The following is a 22,666-nucleotide window of genomic DNA, read 5'->3' as shown; positions in this document are numbered from 1 at the left end:
GGAAAGATTGTGTCAGAGGAAGGAAGCAGGGTTGATAATCTTAAGAGCCTCCGGAATGCTTTAGTCATTCTAATCCCATCCATGTCAGAGTATACCCGAGTCTCTTCTTCAACCTGCAGCTAGCCCTTCCTCTCTCCCTCTCCTTCTCTCCTGTTCCTACTCTTTCTTCATTCACTTTAGCCGCTTGAAAATGTTTGGAATTCCTGTGTCTTTTGGGCCGTGTTGAAGCGTGATGTTTGTGCCTTTAAGGACATGTCAGGTGTGCGTTTGTGTTGCCCCTCCAGCCTCCTTTCAATTCACGTCCGACTCGTGGGTGTCAGTCCCCCCGACTGGAGGTATGTGTTGGCCTGGCAACATGGTCTGAGTTTAGAGTTTCACAACACTGGAGGAGGTGTGGGAGGTCGTTATTTGGTTTCTTTTCACAGTACAGAGCTTCCAGCTCCATCCATGTTTTCCCCCTCACTCAGTCCAATCTGTCCGTCTTACTTTTCCTCCATCTCTCTCTCTCTCTCTCTCTCTCTCTCTCTCTCTGTCTCTCTCTATGGCTGTCTCTCTCTCCGTCTCTGTCTCTCTGTTTGTTACCTGACCCTCAGGTATGTCTGGAACTCGCCCTCCCTCCCTTAGGAACCTCCCTAGGCAGCTGTGTGGGACGCCTCCCCCCCCTCTCCTTCTCTCTTTTACCCCGTGTTTCTCACTCCATCTCCCATCCACCTTCCTCCCCCCACATCACCCAAGGCCCTTGTTATTGTACAGTTGGAGCGATGCCTGCAGTCTACAGACACAGACTCTGAAAACACAACAGCACTCCCCTCAACACAAGCCGTGGATCTATCAAGACACAGTCCAAATAGATTTTACCCTTTTATATTTTAACAGCTAAAAGTCAAATCCGCATTCGTTATTGCTAAGTGAATGATTTATGGCCTGAGGTTATTATTGTGAATGGCGGTAGTGAAACATGAACTTCTGTCTACCTGGCTTGTTTAGTCGTCATTGAAATGCATAAAGCAGATATACTATTGGATGTTATTATTACATGGCTGATCCATGAACAGTAATTAGGCTCATATATCATCATACAGCTGCTCTCCTCGCGTCCCTGTGTTTTCTATACGGCGTGTGTGTGTGTATGTGTGTGACAGGACTGAGTTCTGTCTGTGGGGGCCCAGGCTCCCATTAGAGATGCATTCCACATGTCAGATGCAAGAGATTCCTGCATCCTTGGTCGTCTGGGATGGAGCACAGGGTACTTAAATAACCCCTCCAAGTGCAGGGCTGTTGGCAGCACAACACATACTTTGTATATGATGAATGTTGTCTTTTTATGCTTTCACAATTCTTGGCTCTGCATTCGCAGATGGTGGTTGAGAAATAAATTCTCTTGTTGTGAAGTCTGCGCAAATCCTGTGTGTTAGTACAGTAAACTAGTATCCATTTGAATGTATACTAGTTTTGAGTCTCTTACGGAGCCCTCTGGGAATAACTCTACCCATAGCAGAACAGTAGGTGGAACCGCTGTAGTAGAGTGCGTCCAACAGATGGTTTGTTTTACTAGAGTGAAGCTAGTGCTGACCTGGCTTACTTTTGGTGTGTATGTGTGTGTTTATGAGCATTCGTGTGTGTGTGTGTGTGTGTGTGTTAATATTCCGGAGATTTGCCTCACTGTAACCCTGGCCAAGCCTCTCTATTCCAAACATTGGTGAGGACCTGGTTCTCCACACAGATTTCTGAATGCCCTTTTTCTTCCATGTCTCTGTTGTAGTTTCTCTCTCATAGTTTCTCTCCTACTGCTTTACCACTTCAACTTTCTCTCATACTATTCAATAGTTGTATGTTTGGGAGTAGTGTGTTGCGTTCACACACCAATTTTTTTTTTTATTTAAGCTCTGCATCAAAATATGACCAAATACAGCAAATTCCTTGGTAGGAAATCAGTCTCTAAACATCACACTAATACAGACTAGGTTCGATACTGAAACAAATCCTTCCTGTCGACTCCAACAAGCATTCTGTGGTTAGCCAATCGTCTTACTAGACCCCCTAGCTAATACCTGTGGCGTGATTTGTGGATTTGAACAATAAACAGGCCATCAGTTAAATGCAAAATATGCAGACGGGGCCTCCCAAACCACCGAGTGTGTCTGCCCTACATCGATGCTGTTCAGTCGTTCTTCACATTAAGGGAGTAGCTCTCATGATGCAATTGTGAAACCACCTACATATTTTTCTGAAACCATCTACATATTTGTCTGCCTGTCTCTCTCCATAACTTATTTCCTTGGTACGTATGTGTGTTTCTGAAGTCACTTCAACGGGCCATTATCTTTCCCAAATCAGCCATCCCAGCCGGGAGATGTTTTTAATGGTGCGTCACTCCTGCGCACCAGGCCAACCAAACACCAGTATCATTTAGGGTTAGAGTATAAATGTTTTCGAAATCAGCATTCCTAATCGTCTTACAGAGTTCCAGATGAGTGAAAGTTTTCGGGGTAAACATTTTCACTTGCTCGGTCCAGTTTATTGGGTGGATTTCTCAGCTTGGCTGTTTGCAGTGTTTTGATTGGCTTCGGAGCTGGAATAGGCGTGTGGCCTGGCGTTCAGTTCGGAAGGTCATGAGTGACATTCCTGGAGGAATTGATATGAGCCAATAAAGTGGACCTTACAGTCAGACCAACACCACTTAGTCTCCCAAAAACACATCCGTCTTATTCAGGCTAAAGACAAATATACAATAAGAAGTGTTAAATCATTTACTACATGGTGGAAGTAATCCATGACTACTGACACACAGGAGTTTACTGCAGTTCCACACACACAGTGCCCTGACAGGAAATGCACTTTTCACCAGTGGAAACAGTAACTTCCTCCAGGCCATCCAGGGAAGTGGCACAGGAAGCCCCGACCAGAGAAGGGGTCAGCTGGGCAGGGAGAGCCGAGTCGGGTCCCCAAGGTGTGGAGCCCTGGTGGAGGACCTCCGAGGTGTGGAACAGTACTGCATAGGGTTGAAACTCATATCTTCTCGTCTCTCCAGTGACTGAAGCAGGGTTCGGGGCAGACATTGGGATGGAGAAGTTCTTCAACATTAAGTGCCGGGCTTCCAAGTTGCAGCCCAACGTAGTGGTTCTGGTGGCCACGGTCCGAGCCCTGAAGATGCATGGGGGTGGGCCCAGTGTAAGTAAACCACACCCCCCTTTCTCTCACTCACCTTATACAGCACACTTGCACACCGCATATACACTTCAACTAAGAAGACTTTACAGTATCCTAAAGTCGTCTTAGTTCATTAGGAGTTTGCATGCATGGTAGAGGCAGTCTAGCCTGCATAACTCTCTCATGTTTATAGTTCTGATCTCGGATTAGCTCACACCACACCATGTCTATCACAGGCTCTTGATATCTGACCTTGTTTCACTGAGTGATAACTGTCTGTTTAAAAATGTGTGTTTAGGTATCTGTGTTTTGTATGTTTGAATGCTATTTAATGTCAGTTGCTAATGTGATGCCGTGTTGATAGTGTGGTGTTGTGTTGATAGTGTGGTGTTGTGTTGATAGTGTGGTGTTGTGTTGATAGTGTGGTGTTGTGTTGATAGTGTGGTGTTGTGTTGATAGTGTGGTGTTGTGTTGTTCCAGGTGGCAGCAGGATCCCCTCTTCCCAGAGAGTACACAGATGAGGTAGGGCCTGGACTTGGTGCACACTTTCTGAATCTGTTTCTGAACCTAAAATGCAGAAAGTTGTCATTTTCAATAACTTAAACACTGAGATAATGGTAACTTGAGTCCTCAAATGGCCCTCTTAGTGGATATGTTGAAGTAATGTCTATTTGATTTTGATTTCCAACACACGCACACGCACACACACTGTCATTGGACATGGGGAGGGATTATGTAACCGAGACTGTATCCAATCAGTGCAAGGTTATGTCCTAACCTGATTTGTCAGAAAGGTCAGAATAGCTTTTTGCATCCAGTTAGAACCCAATGTCCTCATGGAAAACCGTAACATGTTGTGCAACGTCTTCTCTCGCATGGAGCACGGAAAGAAATACCTTGGTAGTGTCTGGAGGTTCGGTTCTTTCTGTTTGTGTTGGTCAATCAGATGGCTGCCATACTCAACCCTCTCCAAAGGGGGCGATGTTGCGATGAATTCAAGAGATGCAACAGTGTGTGTGTGTGTGTGTGACCACATTCAGTGGGACATCCTTATTACGGGGAAAGCTATTAGCAAGTACATGGAATTGTGCTTCCTCTCTCTCTGTGTATACGTAAGTAGTTGTGGATGTGTTAGTAATGGATGAGAAAGGTTGTGTTAAGTGGGAGTTGACATTCCCATCATCAAAGGACCAAAGATTCTGTGTGGTAGGGTCTGGGACTAAGTTTGGAATCAGGCCCTTTTAGTCTAAATGGAGTGCAAGAAAAGTGAAAGGAAGTAGGAGAGAAGGATTGTTGTAGTGCTTGCCACTCATGGTCCTGTCTACACACACGCGCACACACACACACATGCATGTGTCTCTCTCATTGGTCACTTGATTAACAGGATAACACACACGCACTTGGGTTTCCGGTAAGATAGGGACAAGGTGTGTGTGCATGCTTGAGTGCGTGTGGGTGTGTGTCTGGCTTGAATCACTGCCATCTCATGCAGGTTCAGCTGAGCAAATAGTAGGGGAGGTTAAGTTAATTGTGAGCCTTGTAACAAGAAGCAGAAGGACAGGAGAGAGAGAGCCGGAAGAGAAGAGCTGGGGGGGAGGGGGGGGGAAGAGAGGTAGGGGGGGGTGTAGTCATAAAGTTGGAAGAAGGCTTGGAATCTGAGCGTGGAAAGGTTAGGACAAACTAGGGGGATGAGGGGAGATGAGGGAGAGAGAACTGGGGTTGTAGCCAGGGAGTAACCGCTGAGACCTGCTCTCATGGCTCATAGACTCTCTATCTCTCTCTCACACACACACACACACACACACACACACACAGTCAATATTGAATTACACTTGTCAAAGTTGGTGTAAACCAGAGACCAAATATTAGGATATCTAGGACTGTTGCCATAAATGCAGTCGTTAGCGCACACACATGTTCCTTGATAGATGGAAGCTTGCTCCGTGTGGACAATAGGCTATTAGTTGTTTATATAAAGAATGATTATTCTCAACCCCCCTGTGGATATTGTCTTACTCACCCCCTAAGACAAATGGGTGGAGGATAAAAGCTTCTAAAGTATACGCACACACACAAGTTACAATCCTTAGCTGTGAAAAAGGCTGTTGGTTATTTTAACTTGATTACAAAAGCCTCTACCCACACCCAATGTATCCACTATTCCTCACTTCTATTCTGTTTTACCCTTTTCTTATCGTTCTGAGTCAGTCACGTGACCTTTTACATCAGATCTCATTACGATTTTCTCTACCTCTCTCTGTACTGCTCTTTCTCTCTCTCTCTCTCTGTACCTCTCCCTCTCTTCTCATGCGTTCTCTCATTCTGTGTCTATCTCTCTCTTTAGAACCTGAGCCTGGTGTCAGAGGGCTGCAGTAATCTGAAGAAGCAGATTCAGATCGCCCACCTGTTTGGAGTACCTGTAGTGGTTGCTCTCAACGTCTTCAGGTACGACACACACACACACACACACACACATTCCTCTGCTAAGTGGCCCGTGTTGTGCGGTCGAGGTCAGTGGTTAGAGAGCAGAGTTTGTTTGACATGACGTTAGTTTGGCAGTGTTGCTTAGTGATCCAACACAGGAACTAAGCCCTGTCAGCGTCCATTAGGGCCAAGGCTTCAGCCCCTCAAGCTACAACTTCAGGAAATGGGCTGTCACACGCACACACACACAGACACACACAGACACACACACACACACACACAGACACACACACACCCACACGCAGACACAGACACACACACACACACACGCAGACACATACAGGGCTGACTCAATCTTGTACTCCACAGGACCGACACCCAGGCGGAAATCGATGTTGTGTGCCAGATCGCCAAAGAGTCGGGCGCGTGCGCCGCCGTGCCGTGTCATCACTGGGAGCGGGGTGGGCGGGGCTCCCTGGAGTTGGCCCAGGCGGTGAAGGAGGCGGCCAGCAGACCCAGCCACTTCCGGGTCCTCTACGACCTGCAGGTGAGGGACCACACGCAAACCACCCCGCGGCAGAGTCGCGCAGCGCACGGATGGGATGGAACACTCCAGAGCAGGGGCTCCCAATCCTGGTCCTCGGGCCTCCCTGCCCTGCATGTTTTAGATGTTTCCCTGCTCCAACACACCTGATTCCAATGAATGGGTCATTATCTAGTTTTTCGCGAAACCTGCTTATGACCATTCATTTGATGCGTTGGAATAAGGAAACATCTAAATCATGCAGGGCAGGGAGGCCCGAGGACCAGGATTGCCAACATGATACCTCACCCCTTCATCACTCCTGACCCTCTGAACGAGAAGGCTTCCGAGTCACGCAGATCCCCTAGTATGATACCCACAGCTCTTCACCTGACCTTCAAGAGGAGCCTCATGAAGTATTCATAAGTTACAGTAATTGATGGTTTGAAATCAGATTAACACCAGGCATGGCTGTGTTAAAGTTATGACTGGAGGAAATGGCTGCGAGGAAATGGCAGCCGGTGATTGGTTTATGATAAGAATGTTACAGGAAAGAAACCCAGAGGAGAACCTGGTTAAACAGTTAACATGGTTAGTCGTCCCCATGTAGAGACTCCCACACTAGGTTCCCTGCTGAATCAACGGGTATTTCATGTAATACCGTTTGGCTGTACAGTGGGGTTCATTTTAAGGCTTACTTTGGCGTTGGATATGCAGCCGAATGCTAGCCAATGGGATGGATGGTGACAAGTGTTGGTTGGCTTGGTGAAATGTCCATGCTATTTCTGTCTGAATTGTCTGGGGCGTGTAGGATTGTAATGTCTGATAAAAAGCAAGAACAACGGTAGGTATTCCTTGTTTTTGGGCTGGGGTCATTGATTGATTGGATTATCTCTAATAAATCGGATTACAAATTTGACAAAGGAAACATTGGCAGGCCTTCTCCGCTCATTAGGGGCATATTGGTCGGCCCGTTCAGAAATAGCATGTACCAACAGACGGCAGATAAGAAATGCCTTGTCTGTCTTCAATCTAAGAGGTATCTGTTTTTATTACCCAAGAAGCTAATCAGGTTTATTTTTGTTTCTTTCAACTTGTAGTCTACATATGGATTGGCAAGCTTTCCAGTGGTAAACATGATCATCAATGATTTATCTCTGCTCTTGTGACAGGTCTCCTTGTGCGTGCAGGTGTGTGTGTGTGTGTGTCTTGCGTGCGTGTGAGGTGTTTCAAAGCTTTAATCCTCCGATCGGAATTCTGGACTTCTTTGGGAATGGATCCACATTATGGGGAAAAAACATCAGCTGCTTTGAGTTAGCTAGCGGACCTGGGTTGTGACTTTAATCAAGTGATTTAGTGTGTGGGTCTGTGCACGTGTGTGTCTGAGCATGTCTGCCATTGGGCCCATCTCAAAAGTGACGTGAATCAACCTCTCCAAATGTTTAACCACAAGCATTAGAGTGTCTGTGAAGTGTCACAAACACCCTGTGATGTCCTTTGTTCTGTGTGCACAGACGCCCATAGTGGAGAAGATCAGGACGATAGCCCAGAAGGTGTACGGGGCTGATGACATTGAGCTGTCCCCAGAGGCCCAGGCCAAGATAGACTACTACACCCAGAAGGTGAGCTCATTATACTGGACCAAACTGGACCTCACTGGACCATCCCAAACTGGACCTCACTGGACCATCCCAAACTGGACCAAACCATACCTTACTGGACCATACCAAACTGGACCATACACATACCACAGCTGACACACTAGCTGTCTGACAGCTCTTCATATGTTGAGGCAGCTGTTGTGTTGTGTTCCCCAGGGCTTCAGCACACTGCCCATCTGCATGGCCAAGACCCACCTGTCCCTCTCCCACATGCCCGACAAGAAGGGCGTGCCCACCGGCTTCACTCTGCCAATCAGAGACGTCCGTGCCAGCATTGGGGCGGGGTTCATCTACCCCCTGGTGGGCACGGTAGGTTCCCCTGGAGTGAAGCTCTTTTTAAAGGGTTCACCTGAACCTCTACTTCTTATCATGTCTGTATCCTCCCTCTGCTTTGCTGTTTCTACCTCCTAGCTTACAGCCTACTCTCTCCCAGTTTTTTGTTCTTACCATGTTACTACTTATTAGAAAAGTCCCTGTTCACGTATAATAGTCTCTATATATATATATATATATATATATATATATATATCGAGACTATTGTACATGAACAGGGACTTTTATATACATATATATATATATATATATATATATATATATATATATATATATATATATATATATATATATATATATATATATATGTATATGTATATATATATATATGTTAATTTAATTAATTTGTTCATTTGTTTAAATTAATATATATTAATTTGTTTAAGACCAACAAGTAGAATTTCCCACTAAACCTTCCATTCTGAAACTGCTTAAAATGTTGCTGTGTGTGGTGCCGTGTTTCTGAAGACCACCCCAGGTTTCTCTCTGCAGGTGGAGATTAGGGTGTGACCTGGGCGTGTGTGTGTCTCTGACTGTCCTCCTCCTCAAAACACTGGATCTGTGTGCTGCTTCCCTGGGGAGCCAGGCTGGTGTTTGTGATGGAAGGCTAGGCTTTGTCAAAATGTTTGCCTTAACCTCGTGTTAGGCGACACCTCGCTTTTGTGCGCTCTTGAGTGGCAGGCCTTGTTCACGGGTGTGTGTAGACTCACACAAGGATGGATTTCATGAAGAGTGTGTCATGTGTCTGGGTCCGCCCAGCTGGGCCTCCGCCGTTGTAACCATTTTTCAGGCTCCAGAAGAAACGCACAGCATTTCTGTTAACACTGTGTATGTCTCTGTGTGTGTTCCTGTGGATGTCTCCACCCATATGTCTCTCTGTGTGTGTGTTTGTTGTCCAAATATCCATTTGGTACAGGATACTTAAGTTTGCAGACAATAAAACCTTCAGAGCAGAGTTGTAAATGATAAATATATCTTTATATTAAAGTTCACTTACTGTGAACTTTAACTCTGAACATAGTCAACCACCAACCCCTCTTCCTGACTAAGGAAGCAGCCATGTCCTGGCACTATCTACCGCTGTGAGGGAACCTTTCACCCACCCCCAACCCTTATGAGGGACCTCATAGTGTTCCCCTGATGCACTCTCCTCTGGATGGCCCAGAACCAGGGCTCGGGGCCAGTTCCCCTGCCCGTCCTGGTACACCCCGGCCCGGGCTGCTCCACGCTCCACTATTGGCTGGCCTGCATGGAGCCGAGTGCTGCTCGTGAGTTGGGCAGGAAGGAAACGCTTTCCTGATGGCGACCGTCCCCCGTTGCTTCGCCACCGCACCCCGAGGCACCGCCAGGCTTTGATAGGCGGAGGACCGATGTGTCGGCCCCCCCGCGGCATGCTGGGTAGGGGCGGCGGCGGGCCCAGCGGGACATCGCTCCGGCCTCCCGCACCCCTGGCTTTGATCTGAAAGCGCCTGCCGTGCCATTGGCACGTTTGTGACCCTTCTCCTCTGACCCCTGATCTTGAAGGAATTTACTGGATGCTCTTTAAACTCTCCTTACCTTAATGTCAGCCTGTACTTTCAGTCAGTGGATCGAAGCAAGGGACAGACCCTGTGAGCTATACTGAAACCATCTGAGATTGTTTCAGAAAGATGTGGGTGGGACTGGGACAGATCATATGCTTTTGGAATTAGTTTGTAGGTTACCTGTAAACTTTTGGCTGATGAGATGGTTGGCCTGTTTTCCTCTCCATGTGAGTGGGGGGGGGAGCGAGCTCGAGGGGAGCAGCACATGCTCGGTTTAATTAGCACTGCTGTGGTTATTGTAGCAGTTTAATGTCATCCTGACCCAAGGGCCCCCTGTCCGCCCCTCTCCCAGGTGGGGGAGATCTGACCTACCCACTGGAGACATGAGGGGGGACGAGAGGGAGGGAGTGTGTGTGTGTGTGTGTGTGTGTGGGGGGGGGGGGGGGGGGAGTAGTTTAACAAGGTCGTAGCAGGGTGAAGAGGAATCAGGAAGGGACTGATGTCATTCTGCAGATATGTGAGGGAGGCGTCACTGGGAGAACAATAGGTCTCTGTAGGATTCATATCCCGTCCTGTTGGCCTTGTAAATCTGACTCCAGTTCCACTGCTCCGCGGGGTGTGCTTGGTGTGTTCCCCGCTGTAGAGCTGTAAAGGGAACCACTGCTACACACCTGGCTTCCACCTACAGTATGTCTCTTTGTGGAAAAATGGGATTGAAGTGAAGGACTTTGGCTGGGCATGAAGGTCACATGACTTTTACAGACACCCCATTGGAACCAGGCTCACCCTATCCCAATTGATATCAAACTTAATCATAGAGATTTTGATCTAAAACACATTTAATAATATGGTATTTCAGTGACCCCCAGACAGTCCATAAAAGCGAGTCAGTTACGTTGGACAACCCCCCCTCTCCACCACCTCTGAACTTGACCTCTACCCGAGGGTGGAATGTCGAGTAATGAGCTTCTGTTTACGACCCACCACTGGCAAGTTCAAACACTCTCCCCAAAGGAAGTGTGCGACCTTTGCGAGTCGGTTCAATGCTGCTGCGCCACTCATGTCAGTTCCACCAGAACGCTGTGTCTCGTCTGAGACCGACTCACCTTCGTAAAGGCCGCTACATCAGCCTCATTTAGAGTCCCGAAACAGAGAGGCTTTGAGTGGACCAGCTAGCTCGGTTATGGCCCAGTCTGAAGGAGTATGAATGGGCCGCCTCCTCTGAGACAGGAAGTGGATATGACGGTGTTGCTTGTGTCTGTAGTAGATGTAGGTTAGAGGAGCTTGTTTTGTGGGTTTGCTTTTGTTGTACGGCAGATTTAGATACTAACTTCAGAGTTGAGGAGATGATGTGTGTGTGTGTTGTGTTGTGTGTCGGGGACGCGACACGTTCATGTGACAACGTTCGTCTGCTTCTGGGCTCTCCTGGACAATGGTCCATTGTCTAGGGGAATAATAGAATGGAGATTCCATCTTTAGCCCATGTTCTGCACGTTCCAACATGTTCTTCAGGCAAGAGGAACTGAAGGGGAACAGCATATCTGTTGCAACACACAGGCTTCTTGTATGACTGTGTGACTTGTTTGCAACTTAGTTTGGTTTTGCATGAGCTTTACTTTCAAATTCATCCCCATTATACACATTTTACATTCTCATCCCTTTTTGCCTGTATGTTATGAGTATGTCTTTTCTCTAATTGAGTTATCTTACTTTATTTCATGCATAATCTACTCCATGACATACATCATTTATTCATGATAAAGCTATATTAGCTGAGATTTACACAGCCATCTCCCAAACTCTCAATCCTAAAGAACCTGGGATCTCAGATCGTCACTTTCAGATGGATGTTCAGACGGATGATGTCATAGAGGTTTTAATCAGCACTTTGTTATGACGTCATAGCTCTGTCAGTGAAGCACAATTTTAAATTCATCCTATGACTCCTCAAAAGACCCATTAGTAAAGTGCTCCCATTCTTTTATTGATGACAGACCATCATGTCTATTGAAACGGATAATGATGTCACTGCAACAGTAGCTGGATGTCTTTCATTGGTGATGTCACAAACATGGGAATGCATTCAGTGGGTGAAAGATCATTGACTAATGCCTTTCACTTAGCGGATGATGTCATAGTTATGGGACAGCTTCAGAGTACAGCCATTTGACCTGTCCATTACATGCATCTCAGTTGACTCCTCACATTGCATGTATCCACCAATAGATATACATACCCCTATATTGGTAGTCACTGTTGACAATTTACCTGTGGGCTCCTCCTCAGTCAGAAAAGCCTGATTGTCCTGACTTTATTGACGAACCTGAGTTTCCTAGGACAGGAAATTGGCGGGTCACTTCCTCTCCATCCTGCAGATGCTCATTTTCACTAATGGTCTTATAAAGAGCCCCTGGATCACAGGGAGGGAGGTATGCAAGGAATCTCCCTGCCCCTTTGTCTCGTTTCTCTCTCTCCCCCTTTCATTCTCCATCTCTTGAGGAGGATAATTCAATTTTCAGCTCAGAAGAGAGAGTCTCTGGCTGTATTGTTAAAGAAGTAGGCACTTGCCTAAGTGAGGCTTCTTGGAAGAGTAATCTTTGGCAGAGCACTTATCTGCATCCATCCTATATCAACCAAGACTGGACACGTATCTTAATCAGCTAAATCTGTCCAACAGGACACTGTGACAAGGCTTGTCTTCTCAGGGCAGGGGTCTGTGAAACTCCTGACTCTTCATTCACATGGTCCTCTCTCCTTCTCTCCTCCTCTTCACCTCCTTGTAAAGTCTCCATGTCTCTAATGTTAGTAATTGCCAGTAATTGCCTCACTCCGGAACAGCATCTCAGTAGGAGTCAGTTGATTTTAATTTACTGCATGTCCACATATTTAGATTTCAGTCTCTCCTCTGCTCATCCCTCCTGCAAATTCTCTCACACACATACGGGCTAGCAAGATGTTATCAGGGCCCGGTAAATCACATCATACTGGATATGAGAGGGCCGGTCTACACACACACACACACACACACACAAAGTGTGCTCTGGATTTGTCAGTTAGCACAAAAGTAGCCTTCGTTCAAACTTGTCATACCATGAAAAAATAATGCAATAACTGTGCAATGATAACTGACTGCAATTGAGTGAAATGAGTTTTAATTATAGTGATTAAACACGGTTAAGGTTAGGGAATTATGGGTGCCCGTCTCCCGTTCAATAAAGAGAGTAGGTAGACTGTTCTTTCCTAAGCAACGTCCCTCTCTTTAGACATCCCCATTGGACAGCTGTGTTGTGTTACATATGAATACGTAGTTCCTACTAAACACATTAGAGTAGAATAATTTGCTATGTTTAGCTTTTCTAATCCTTAATTTGCCGGTTAGGCTTTTTCCAGCTTGCTGTCATGGTTTTACGAAAGAGAAGAGCAGAATTGATCATATAAGACTGTTCCTGTTAGAGCTAAGGGTAATGATAGTCTGAAAACTTCCTGTGTCATAGTGTCTGACCTCCGGAGTCAACTCTTTGTTATGTCCTCCATCGTTCTAGACAGCACTAGAGGCTAGTCAGTAGAGTCAGGGAGGTGAAGGCTTGAGTCAGTAGAATCAGGGAGGTGAACGCTTGAGTCAGGGAGGTGAAGGCTTGAGTCAGTAGAGTCAGAGAGGTGAAGGCTTGAGTCAGTAGTCAGAGAGGTGAAGGCTTGAGTCAGTAGTCAGGGAGGTGACGGCTTGAGTCAGTAGAGTCAGAGAGGTGAAGGCTTGAGTCAGTAGTCAGGGATGTGGAGGTCTAGTTTGTAAGCCCTAACCCCTGCAGTCTTCTTCATAATTAGATTGAATTTGAGATTTTAAGCAGTTTGCTGGCAGAGTCTCTTTGTGCACGGTCTCTAATGTATAGAAACCCCATTCAAATTCATAAGTCCTTTTGGGACTGCATTAAGTCACAGTGGGTCTTTCATAATACCTGTTGTAATCAGTTTGACAGTAACTGGTATTCTCCATTTCTTCCCCTGTTTGTCTTGTTGTTTGTAATAATCTGTGGTGGGTTAGATCAAAGATGACAACTCCTACTAAAAGACAACATGGTTTATTTTTTTATACAACATCAACAACAAATAAGATACAATCCGCTTTTGAGGTATTGTATTTAGAGACAACTGACAGCATGCTGGGTGTTTCCTGTTGATTGTCAGGCTCCACTCCTCTGAATAGTGTGTGCATGCAGCCTGTGCTGGGAGGCCAGGGCTCGGTCACACTGTGACTGGGCTGGCTGGGAGAGGCCCCACCTGGGCCTCCAGACCAGCAGTGGAGATCACAGAGCATAGGAAAATACATTGTGGATTCTCTGGGTGCAGATCTGGATGACCACTGGGTCAAACTACACTCTTCACATCATGCCTGAGCTTATGTTCTTTGTATCCTTCTCTTTGGTCTCCTCCCTCCCTAGCAACAGCTACATAATCTTCCTGTTTTCGCTGACCCAGCAGATTCAGCCCAGCACACAGACTCATACAATTTTAATGACTCACCCATGACTTGGATGCATCTATTGACCATCTCTGCAGGCTTTGCCCTATTGGACCACATTGCCCCTCAATCATGGTTCTCGTCCAATCATCTCCAACCTCTCTTGCCCGCCGCCTCCCCCGCTGATTTGTCTAATCTCATTTGGGGTCTATGTTGTTCATCTTGCCCCTGTCAAATTTACATTAAAATGTTAGTGACTGTGGTTATCTCTCTGCGTCACTGCTAGTTAATTCATTAAAGAAGTTCGACCTCTAAATCACCCAAACCAGAGATGGACAGTTTGTTGGTGTGTATGATAAACTAAAAATTACCTCAAAACTTGTAAGCTAATTGTTAATGCTCTCCATCAGTGCCATTTTTAAGTCACCTCCAACCTCTCTTGTCACTGGTTTGATATTTGAGTTTCCTAATAGCTCTCTTTCCTCCCCCTCCCCCTCTCTCTCTCTCTCTCTCTCTCTCTCTCTCTCTCTGTCTCTCTCTCTCTGTCTGTCTCTCTCTCTCTCTCTCCCACACACACAGATGAGCACCATGCCAGGCCTGCCCACACGCCCCTGCTTCTATGACATCGACCTTGACCCTGTCACCGAGGAAATCACCGGGCTGTTCTGAGCACGCTCCAACCTCAACAGGTACAGTAACATGCTTTTTTTTGTGTGTGTGCGTGTTTACTTTTGAAAGAGAGTTAAATGTGCCCACTGCATTGCTCTGGGTCGTGTTCTTGACTCCAAACTCTTGTCTTCCTCCTTCCCTACAGGGGGCGTGGCTGCAGGATCAAGCCTCTTCTGGCTCCATCGCTGTTCTGACCTCCGCCGACACAGGAAGGAGTCTCAAGGCACGCTTTATTACTGGTGGCATCATTTTGCACATCATCCTTGTTAAGCCAAGCCAGACCTCTCAAGCAGGGGTCTTTTTTTATTTGTCTTTAAACGATTTCAGTAGTTTGAGTTGAAAAGGAACGTATTTTAAGTTACTTTTATCAAATTAAGCCATAAAGTTGTTTGTTTAAGATTCTATAGCTGCTGATTTTTTTTTTTATACACCTGTGTCTTAACTTTATTTTACTTAATGCAGTATTTCTGAACCAGATTCAGAAAGTATTATGCGCACAAGCTCTTTTTAATGTAGCCTAACATTTCCGAACCAGAGAAAATCCTGCTGACTGTGTGAATCTCGGATTGTGTGAGTCCTAACTGCGTGACTTTATATAGAAATCCTCAGCCTTAATAAAAATTTCAACAAATGCCAGCAAGTAATAAAAAAATATATTCATAAATATTAATACATGACATGCTGAGTGTGTATGTGCATCACCAGGAGGTGAACAGAGGCTGTTTACATGTTATTGACCAAGAAGACCCACTTCCTGTGGATGTTCTCGACAGTCTCTGAGCACATGGTCGACTGTTTAGGGGTTTGAGGGAAATGCTCTTATTCAGGAACGAGGACATGCACTTATTCATTAATGTGTAAAGCACACGAGTATGCATTCCTGTGTGTGCGGAATGCCCATACTCATACAAATACTCTTGCAACAATACAAGCATGCATTACACACACTTTCTCTCATAAACACACACACACAGTTGAGCATATGTTCCATGTGTTAATCCTCAGGGGTCTTTATTGAGAAGGTACGCCTGAAAACAAGGCCTCATCAGCCGGCACGCTCGCAGCACGCCGGATTATCAGCGCCTGTCATTATGGGATGTTTGTGTTGATACGTGGTGCTCGTGTGCATGTGTGCACTTGTTTGCTTGACTGTGTCATAGCTTTGACATTCCACACCTGCTAACTCTGTTATTCCCTCTGCTGTTCACCCCCCCCCCCACCACCACCACCACCACCCTTTTCTGTAAATACAGTGTGTGCCCCCACTGTCAGAGAGGGCAGGAATGCACTCATTCTCACATACAGAAGGGGCTGTAATTCTATATGCTGTGTATTATTTGCCAAGTCTACTTTTTATTTTTTTACTTCCCCTGGGCGATGACAGATTTACAGGTCTTTGTCGTGCCAAGGAAATGTTCTGGAGAGTCCCTGTCCTGTCAAGTTGGTTAGTGTTTACGTTGCGCAAAGCAGTATACAACCCTCATCGTGTTGACCACATTTAACTGAAATTACTGTTTGTACTGTGGCCATTCATGCTATTTTAAGGATAGGCTAGCATTAAGCATAGTATAATTTCAGTACCAAGGACAGGTCCCTGGCATTTAATGTTGTGTCACAAAAGTACAAAACTACACCTGCATGTGAGATGGGATCACACTGTCCCACAGTGAAACTACAGCACTCACAACTGAACATGTTTGCTGCATTGCTACGTGTGGAGCAGTAGCCAACCCCTGTGTCTTTAGTCTGGTGACAGGGTAGACCGGTCGAACAAGGAGGGGGGCTGTGTCCCATATGGGGGGGAAATGAACTCAACCCCTGCAGCCCCTGCCTCTGTAGAGGACCACTAAGGGGGCCATTCCCACCTCACCATACACACCAGGCCCTGGTACTCGACTGCACAGTCTCACCCCATACACCGAGTCATCAACTAATCTACTCCATACTCTCAACCCACATGCGTATTATTTCTCCTGTGCCATGTGGCGGGCTCCATCTTTACTGCTCATCCTGTTGATACCTTTCAGTCTCCTGTGTCCTTGCAGTTTCTTACCCACGTCACTCCCTTTGGCTTCTTCTCTCGCGTTCATTCTCTTTCCAACTCGGCTTGTCTACCTGCCCTGCCTGTTCACACAGTCCATAGGCGTTCATTTAGTCTATGGCCGTGTTTACGTCTGCACGCTGTCTCCCTGCTTCCTGGACAGTGGGGTGGTCAGCAGGTCTGTTGTTCAGAACCGAGTATGTTGTTAACAAGTGCCCAGTGTTGATACTGTGTGTGTATGTGAGAGAGTGTGTGTGTGAGAGTGTGTATGAGATGTGTTAGTCGACCACTGCACTTCCAGTGAGGCTTTCACGTTAATGAGATCCTCCCCTATTCCACCCCTTCTCCCCCTCTTCACCCTCTCTTTTCTTCCCTTCCTTCTTCCCCTCCTTTTCCTCCTCCATGTTTTCGATGACATCAGCGGTTGATTTCCCGGCTACAGGGAAGGTCACTCATCGACGGAAGGTCCAAACACTAAAGAGCACTACCCTGCCCAGAGATTCTCTCTGAGCTGGAGGTTGGCTCTGCACTCAGCTGCAGCATCTCGCTGTAGGCCAGATGTGGCAGCACATGTATAGTGTAGTATCTTCACAATAAGTGTAATGTGTGTTTTCAGTAGTCCATATCACATTTCCATCCCAGAGGTAGAGCATTACACCATGGGGACTATCCCTGTGTGCTGCTGTTGTAAAAGGAAATTACAACTGTACTGGATTTGGGAGATGGCATTACATGTAAGAAGAGAGTGCACGGTACATGTGGGGAAAGTGTGCGTGTTAGTCCTGTCCTGATTACATGGTATGAAATATGCAGAGTGAGATGGATAGAGGGAAAAATGTGTGTATATCTAAACAAGGGCGCTTTTTATAGACGGAACCTTGCAACCTGTTCTGGAATGTCAAGGTTCCAGGGCCTCTGGTGTGTTTGAAGGACAACAGGTTTATACCTCTTACAGACCATTACCCCCCCCCACACACACACACACACACACACACACACACACACCCTCTCTCCCTCTCTTCATGCACTTTCTCCCGCTCTCATAGATGTGGCTGTAGTCTACCTGGGGGCCTTCATTCTGGTATTTCAGATAAACATATTTTTTTCCCACAACAGATGATCTATGCAGTTAGTGCAAGGACCAGACCTGGCGCTCCCCTTTTTTCTCTCGCCATTTGTCTTTCCCCACCTCCCTCGGTTCTTTTCTAACAACATAATTTGGCTGGTCTGTCTGTGCTAGCAGCAGTGTTTGTCTGTAACCGTTAGCGGTTAGTTCGTAGCATACGGTATACCCCTCCCCGTTAAACGAGTGTAACTCGACCCAGATGCGAAAGGGTCCCTCTTTCTTTTTTTCACGGGGTTACCGCAAGACAGAGACGTTTCTCAACACCTTAAATTGACCGTGCAGTCTGGCAAGAAACGCGTGGTTTGCGGCAGCGAACTTTGACAGTGAATATAAAAAATGTGTAGTAGGCTACAAGTATGGCATGCGTTGTATGTCCTCGGGATGTAGACATGTGAATGATAATTTGGTAATTTGAAATATGGTTAGAGAACAACAGAAGTGGTGTATTAGGGGATGGGCGGTGCGGGGGGGGGGGGGGGGGTAAAGTTGTTTTGTTCACTGGTGCGCTAATACCTCATGAGATATCTGTCTGGACTGATTTTGTACACTTCTCATGGCAGGGCCTGAATCTAGTTAGCCATAAAACATATTTGTCATTGTTGAACTTAAAGGCATTGTGTGTTGGTTCTGCGAGAGGTGCATTTGGTTAAAGCTGAGGTTAGTTGTTTTGATGGTCCAACGCTGATGGTGACACACTTAAAATACTTAAAAGATAAGAGTAATCGGCAACCACATTGACAGGCACAATACAACATTTTAGGGTTAGAATCTATTAGTCCCACAAAGTTAGTTAAAATGGTTTAATAATGCACAGAGGTGCGTTATGGCATGCACCCAATCATTTCCCTGAATTTAGAACTTTGGGTAAGCAGACACCGTTTTGTGCATCTTTGATGTTCTAGAGAAGGTACTTTTGTCTGGCAATCAAAGGAAATTGACTGGTTCCATCAGGGGCTAATATCACTAATTGCTATGTACCCTGCTGCTAACCAGGTTAATTAGCATAGTTTATTAGTGTAAATTCCATTTCAGTGATGCGTGCGTCATCAGTCTAAAGAGGACCTGTGCTGTGTTAGGGAAGGGCTGATTTAAAAACCTATGCACACGTATATACTGTATGCCTGTTGGTTCCCATCTTATTGGCACATTAGTAGTAGGTCTAAAAACTCACATGGATGACATTATATGCCATATTGACATGTTTAAAGCTTACATATTTACAACCTATTACATTTTGCAATGCATAGTTTTTTTGTTATTCAGAATATTGGCTAGTAGCCATAACGGTAGCCATATTTGTTTTTGTTGCATGAGAGATGTTAAATAGGCCAACAGTGTCCCATAAAAGTTTTGATTACGTTTTTTGTTTGTTTTTGTTGAGCTATCGAGATTTGGATAGGTTTTAGCGGTAGAGCCACAGTCTAGGCTTGTGTGAACTTGGCTTAGTCCTGTGCAGAGGCCTTTAATTTGTGCTCCCGAAATTCCATACAAAATGCTAGCTACTGTAGTTGATGGCGCGCGGCCAAACCCGCAATTAACGCTGCCACTCAAGCCCGCGTGCCCCGTACTCTGTTCATTATGTAGACATCCACAAACCATCAGCGTGTATACATGAGAGACAGAGAAACAAAGAGAGAGAGAGAATGGCATTTACCTATTATAATGTAAAACGTTAATGTGAAAATTCAAGGCAGCAGGTGCTTCTCCCAGCCTCAAGTAAAGCCCAAGTATTACGAATCCATAATCTCATTTTGAAATCATGGGTTAAATGTCTGGGCGAATTCATTTGGAAAGGTAGGCTAAAGGCGATACATTGTTTACTGCGTGGCTGCGCCCCTCTATCAGGTCGCTATCCCTGAGCTCCTCTGGTTTTGCAAGGCGTGCCGCGGCGCACTAGTGGTCCATGTGATATTGAGGGGAGGGGGGGGGGGGTCCTAAAAGAGTTCGTTGGCACTCTGGTTTCATCACTTCAGACCTCGACTACCCTTGAGCAGTTCATCAGGACTCATTTTGGGCGCTCGGATACCCTACTTGCTGTAGTCAACGACTTTCTTTCATATTTTGATCGCGTTTGCTGTGGTTTCCAGACAATAAGAAGCCAAAGAGGAGAACGTGAGGTTTTCGCCATGGGAGCACAGACCTCAGCGCAACGGGACGGGAAGATTCAAGAAGATGCGTCAGCGGAGAAGCTGAGTGCCGAGGTGAACACGACCCAGGAGGACAGCGGTGTCGATGCCAAGGTAAATGGATGCTCTGTGGGTTAACGGCGACTCCTGAGCCCATACAATTAAGTCACTGTCCCAGCAGTCGCAGTCTCGCCACGGACAACACTGAAGCAGCCCATTTTGCGCTTAACTAACGCAGTTCTCACGCTGCTGCATTTATTTTGATTAATGCTAATCAAGTTACCGAGTGGCCTAATCTTTACACTTTGATAATTTCCGTTCAACACCTTTTATTCCGACTATCCACTGACTTCGGCTTGCTGGATGAAATAGGAGCTCTACCACTTTTTTAAGGTTTTGCTGAGTAATGCAACGAGGTGTCTGCAGCAAGGTATTCTATGCCGTGGGTATACGCTCCGCAGTAATAAAAACGTCAGCAGCACTGCTCGGTCTCAATTTACGGTCATGTACTTTTACTGTCGCCTTCCATTTGGCCTCTGAAACCAATAGTCAACTGCTTTTAATAAATCGCACTACAGACTAGGTACTGAAGCACATTGCATAACAGTTGATGGAATAAATTAGTTGATGATTGTATTAACTTTGGCTGATGTATCATTTATGTATCAATGCAATGCCTTTATAAAGACCTACATATTTGAGCATATTTTGGAGCTTCTACACTGCAAAATAGGTTCAATTTACATCAACTTCACCTGTGTCCTGATTATGTCTCCCCTAACCAGGCTATTATGTAATAACTAATACACTATACAGTCCATCTCTGGTGTTGTTTGGTTGCGATCTTGAACAGTCTTTAGTCAATAATCACATGTGCCATCTAATTAAACAGTGTGATGTTATGGTGCTCTTCATGTGGTGGTCCCATTACATGCTAGTACATAGGATACATAACTTCCACAGCACTGCTGTCTGACCCATACATCAAGCAAACGACAGGTCCAGATAGCCTATATTCTGTGAAGAAGATCTGGCAACAGCAGGAAGTTGAGTGAAATGAGTGGTAGGCAAGGTCCACACGAACACAGCCTGGCCTGATGTGACAACGGACAGGGCACAGGAGGCAACTGGTCAACTGTTGGAACACATATTAGCAATATTTCCTTTCCGTATCTCCTCCTGATATCATATCTAGCTGGTGATATATGACGAGGCCCACTCCAGCTCTCCCAGTGGCTGGTCTCGGTCTCCAGGGGAGCTTGGTCCTGGCACAGTGTTCTGTGTTCCTGCTGCTGGAAGCTCCTGATTACCATCACTGACGCTTGTGTTGTACTGTAACATGAGATGACTGACTCCAGATGGGCTATGGATTTGCCACAGTATGAATTGTTCTTTCCCTCCGCCTCTCGATCTCTCTGTTCCTTGTGATCGCGTGAATAAGTCTTGAGGGTTTGTCATCCTCTAATGGCTTTGTACGTTTTGCCACCTGCTGTTTTCATGCATGGTTTAGCGGATTGATGCTATTGATCTTTTTCTAGGTGGGAGGCCACAGAGGTCCTTCGGTTTCACAGTTAAAGGTCACCAGATAACACATTAGAAAGGGAGTCACCAACACAGATAATGCATTTTAAGAAGAGCCATTGCTTTCGATTCCTCTTTAACTGGCCCTGTCGCTTCTTTAGCTGTTCTCACATAGTTTGGTGCTGTCAAACTCTGGCTGGCTCACTATAAAGCATGTGTGTGTTGGTTTACCTGGCTGGCTCACTATAAAGCATATGTGTGTTGGTTTACCTGGCTGGCTCACTATAAAGCATATGTGTGCTGGTTTACCTGGCTGGCTCACTATAAAGCATGCGTGTGTTGGTTTACCTGGCTGGCTCACTATAAAGCATATGTGTGCTGGTTTACCTGGCTGGCTCACTATAAAGCATGCGTGTGTTGGTTTACCTGGCTGTGTGACATCATTTCCCCTGTGGCTCCAGGTTATTTGGTTAACGTGGAAGTTAGAGGTCATTTGCATACTTGAGCTAGCTGACACAAGCATCGCCTCAGCAACGCTCATCTGTCACATTTTGACAACCCGATGTCAGATATGTGGTGTTTTCACACCACCCCCAGTCCTGCCACCCCACTATGAAGGCATTGTGCTTTGTGACTGCAGCAAGGACAAGGTGATATGTATGCTACTAAATTGCTCATCACGAGGCGTCCCTGCGTGTAGCAACCTGGCAGGTTCGAAAATTGTGTTGACAATGCTGCTTCTGTCATCCAGTGCTATCTCTGACAACCACATCACCAGGTTTCCCCAGCCACTCAATCTTGGATTGCATATTTGAAACAAATTAATTTGTGGGATTGAATAGCTCTTTACACAATCATGTCTTCATAATAAGTTCATAATTTATTTTCCTCCACTAAATTTAAATTGGTTTAACCCAAGACATTGGATAACCATGAAAAATTTGAAGGAACATTTTATTGGGACAAACTGCATATGAGATTATTCTCAAGATTGTTAGCAATGTTCTGCATGTGTACATATTTAGGTGCAACAAGGGGGTGAATGATTAGATCTACTAGCTGAACTTAATTATCAGTGACAATGCCAAAGGCTTCCTCTACTAAACCCATTAT

At 45.8% G+C, this 22,666-nt stretch overlaps 2 protein-coding genes across 2 annotated transcripts in view; both read left to right on the top strand.

Moving 5' to 3' along the window:
- The window catches only part of mthfd1l (methylenetetrahydrofolate dehydrogenase (NADP+ dependent) 1 like), a 32,698-nt gene extending 17,323 nt beyond the window's left edge, over positions 1-15,375 (top strand). Inside the window, exons 21-28 of the mRNA XM_084700606.1 lie at positions 3,032-3,171; positions 3,631-3,672; positions 5,495-5,595; positions 5,944-6,121; positions 7,612-7,719; positions 7,915-8,067; positions 14,650-14,759; positions 14,885-15,375. Coding sequence (XP_084556732.1) covers positions 3,032-3,171; positions 3,631-3,672; positions 5,495-5,595; positions 5,944-6,121; positions 7,612-7,719; positions 7,915-8,067; positions 14,650-14,739 — 812 coding nt within the window. The 3' untranslated portion in view covers positions 14,740-14,759; positions 14,885-15,375. The remainder of the gene's footprint in view (positions 1-3,031; positions 3,172-3,630; positions 3,673-5,494; positions 5,596-5,943; positions 6,122-7,611; positions 7,720-7,914; positions 8,068-14,649; positions 14,760-14,884) is intronic.
- A 4,488-nt stretch (positions 15,376-19,863) lies between these two features.
- akap12b (A kinase (PRKA) anchor protein 12b) overlaps positions 19,864-22,666 on the top strand; it is a 39,667-nt gene continuing 36,864 nt past the window's right edge. The window contains exon 1 of the mRNA XM_084700121.1: positions 19,864-20,146. Within this exon, the coding sequence (XP_084556247.1) occupies positions 20,033-20,146 (114 nt within the window). The 5' untranslated portion in view covers positions 19,864-20,032. The remainder of the gene's footprint in view (positions 20,147-22,666) is intronic.

Source organism: Hypomesus nipponensis, chromosome 6, assembly GCF_054491055.1.
Source record: "Hypomesus nipponensis isolate SF chromosome 6, ASM5449105v1, whole genome shotgun sequence".
NCBI lineage: Eukaryota > Metazoa > Chordata > Actinopteri > Osmeriformes > Osmeridae > Hypomesus > Hypomesus nipponensis.
Note: the sequence above shows the minus strand (reverse complement) of the source record. Positions and strands in the feature narration are given on the sequence as shown.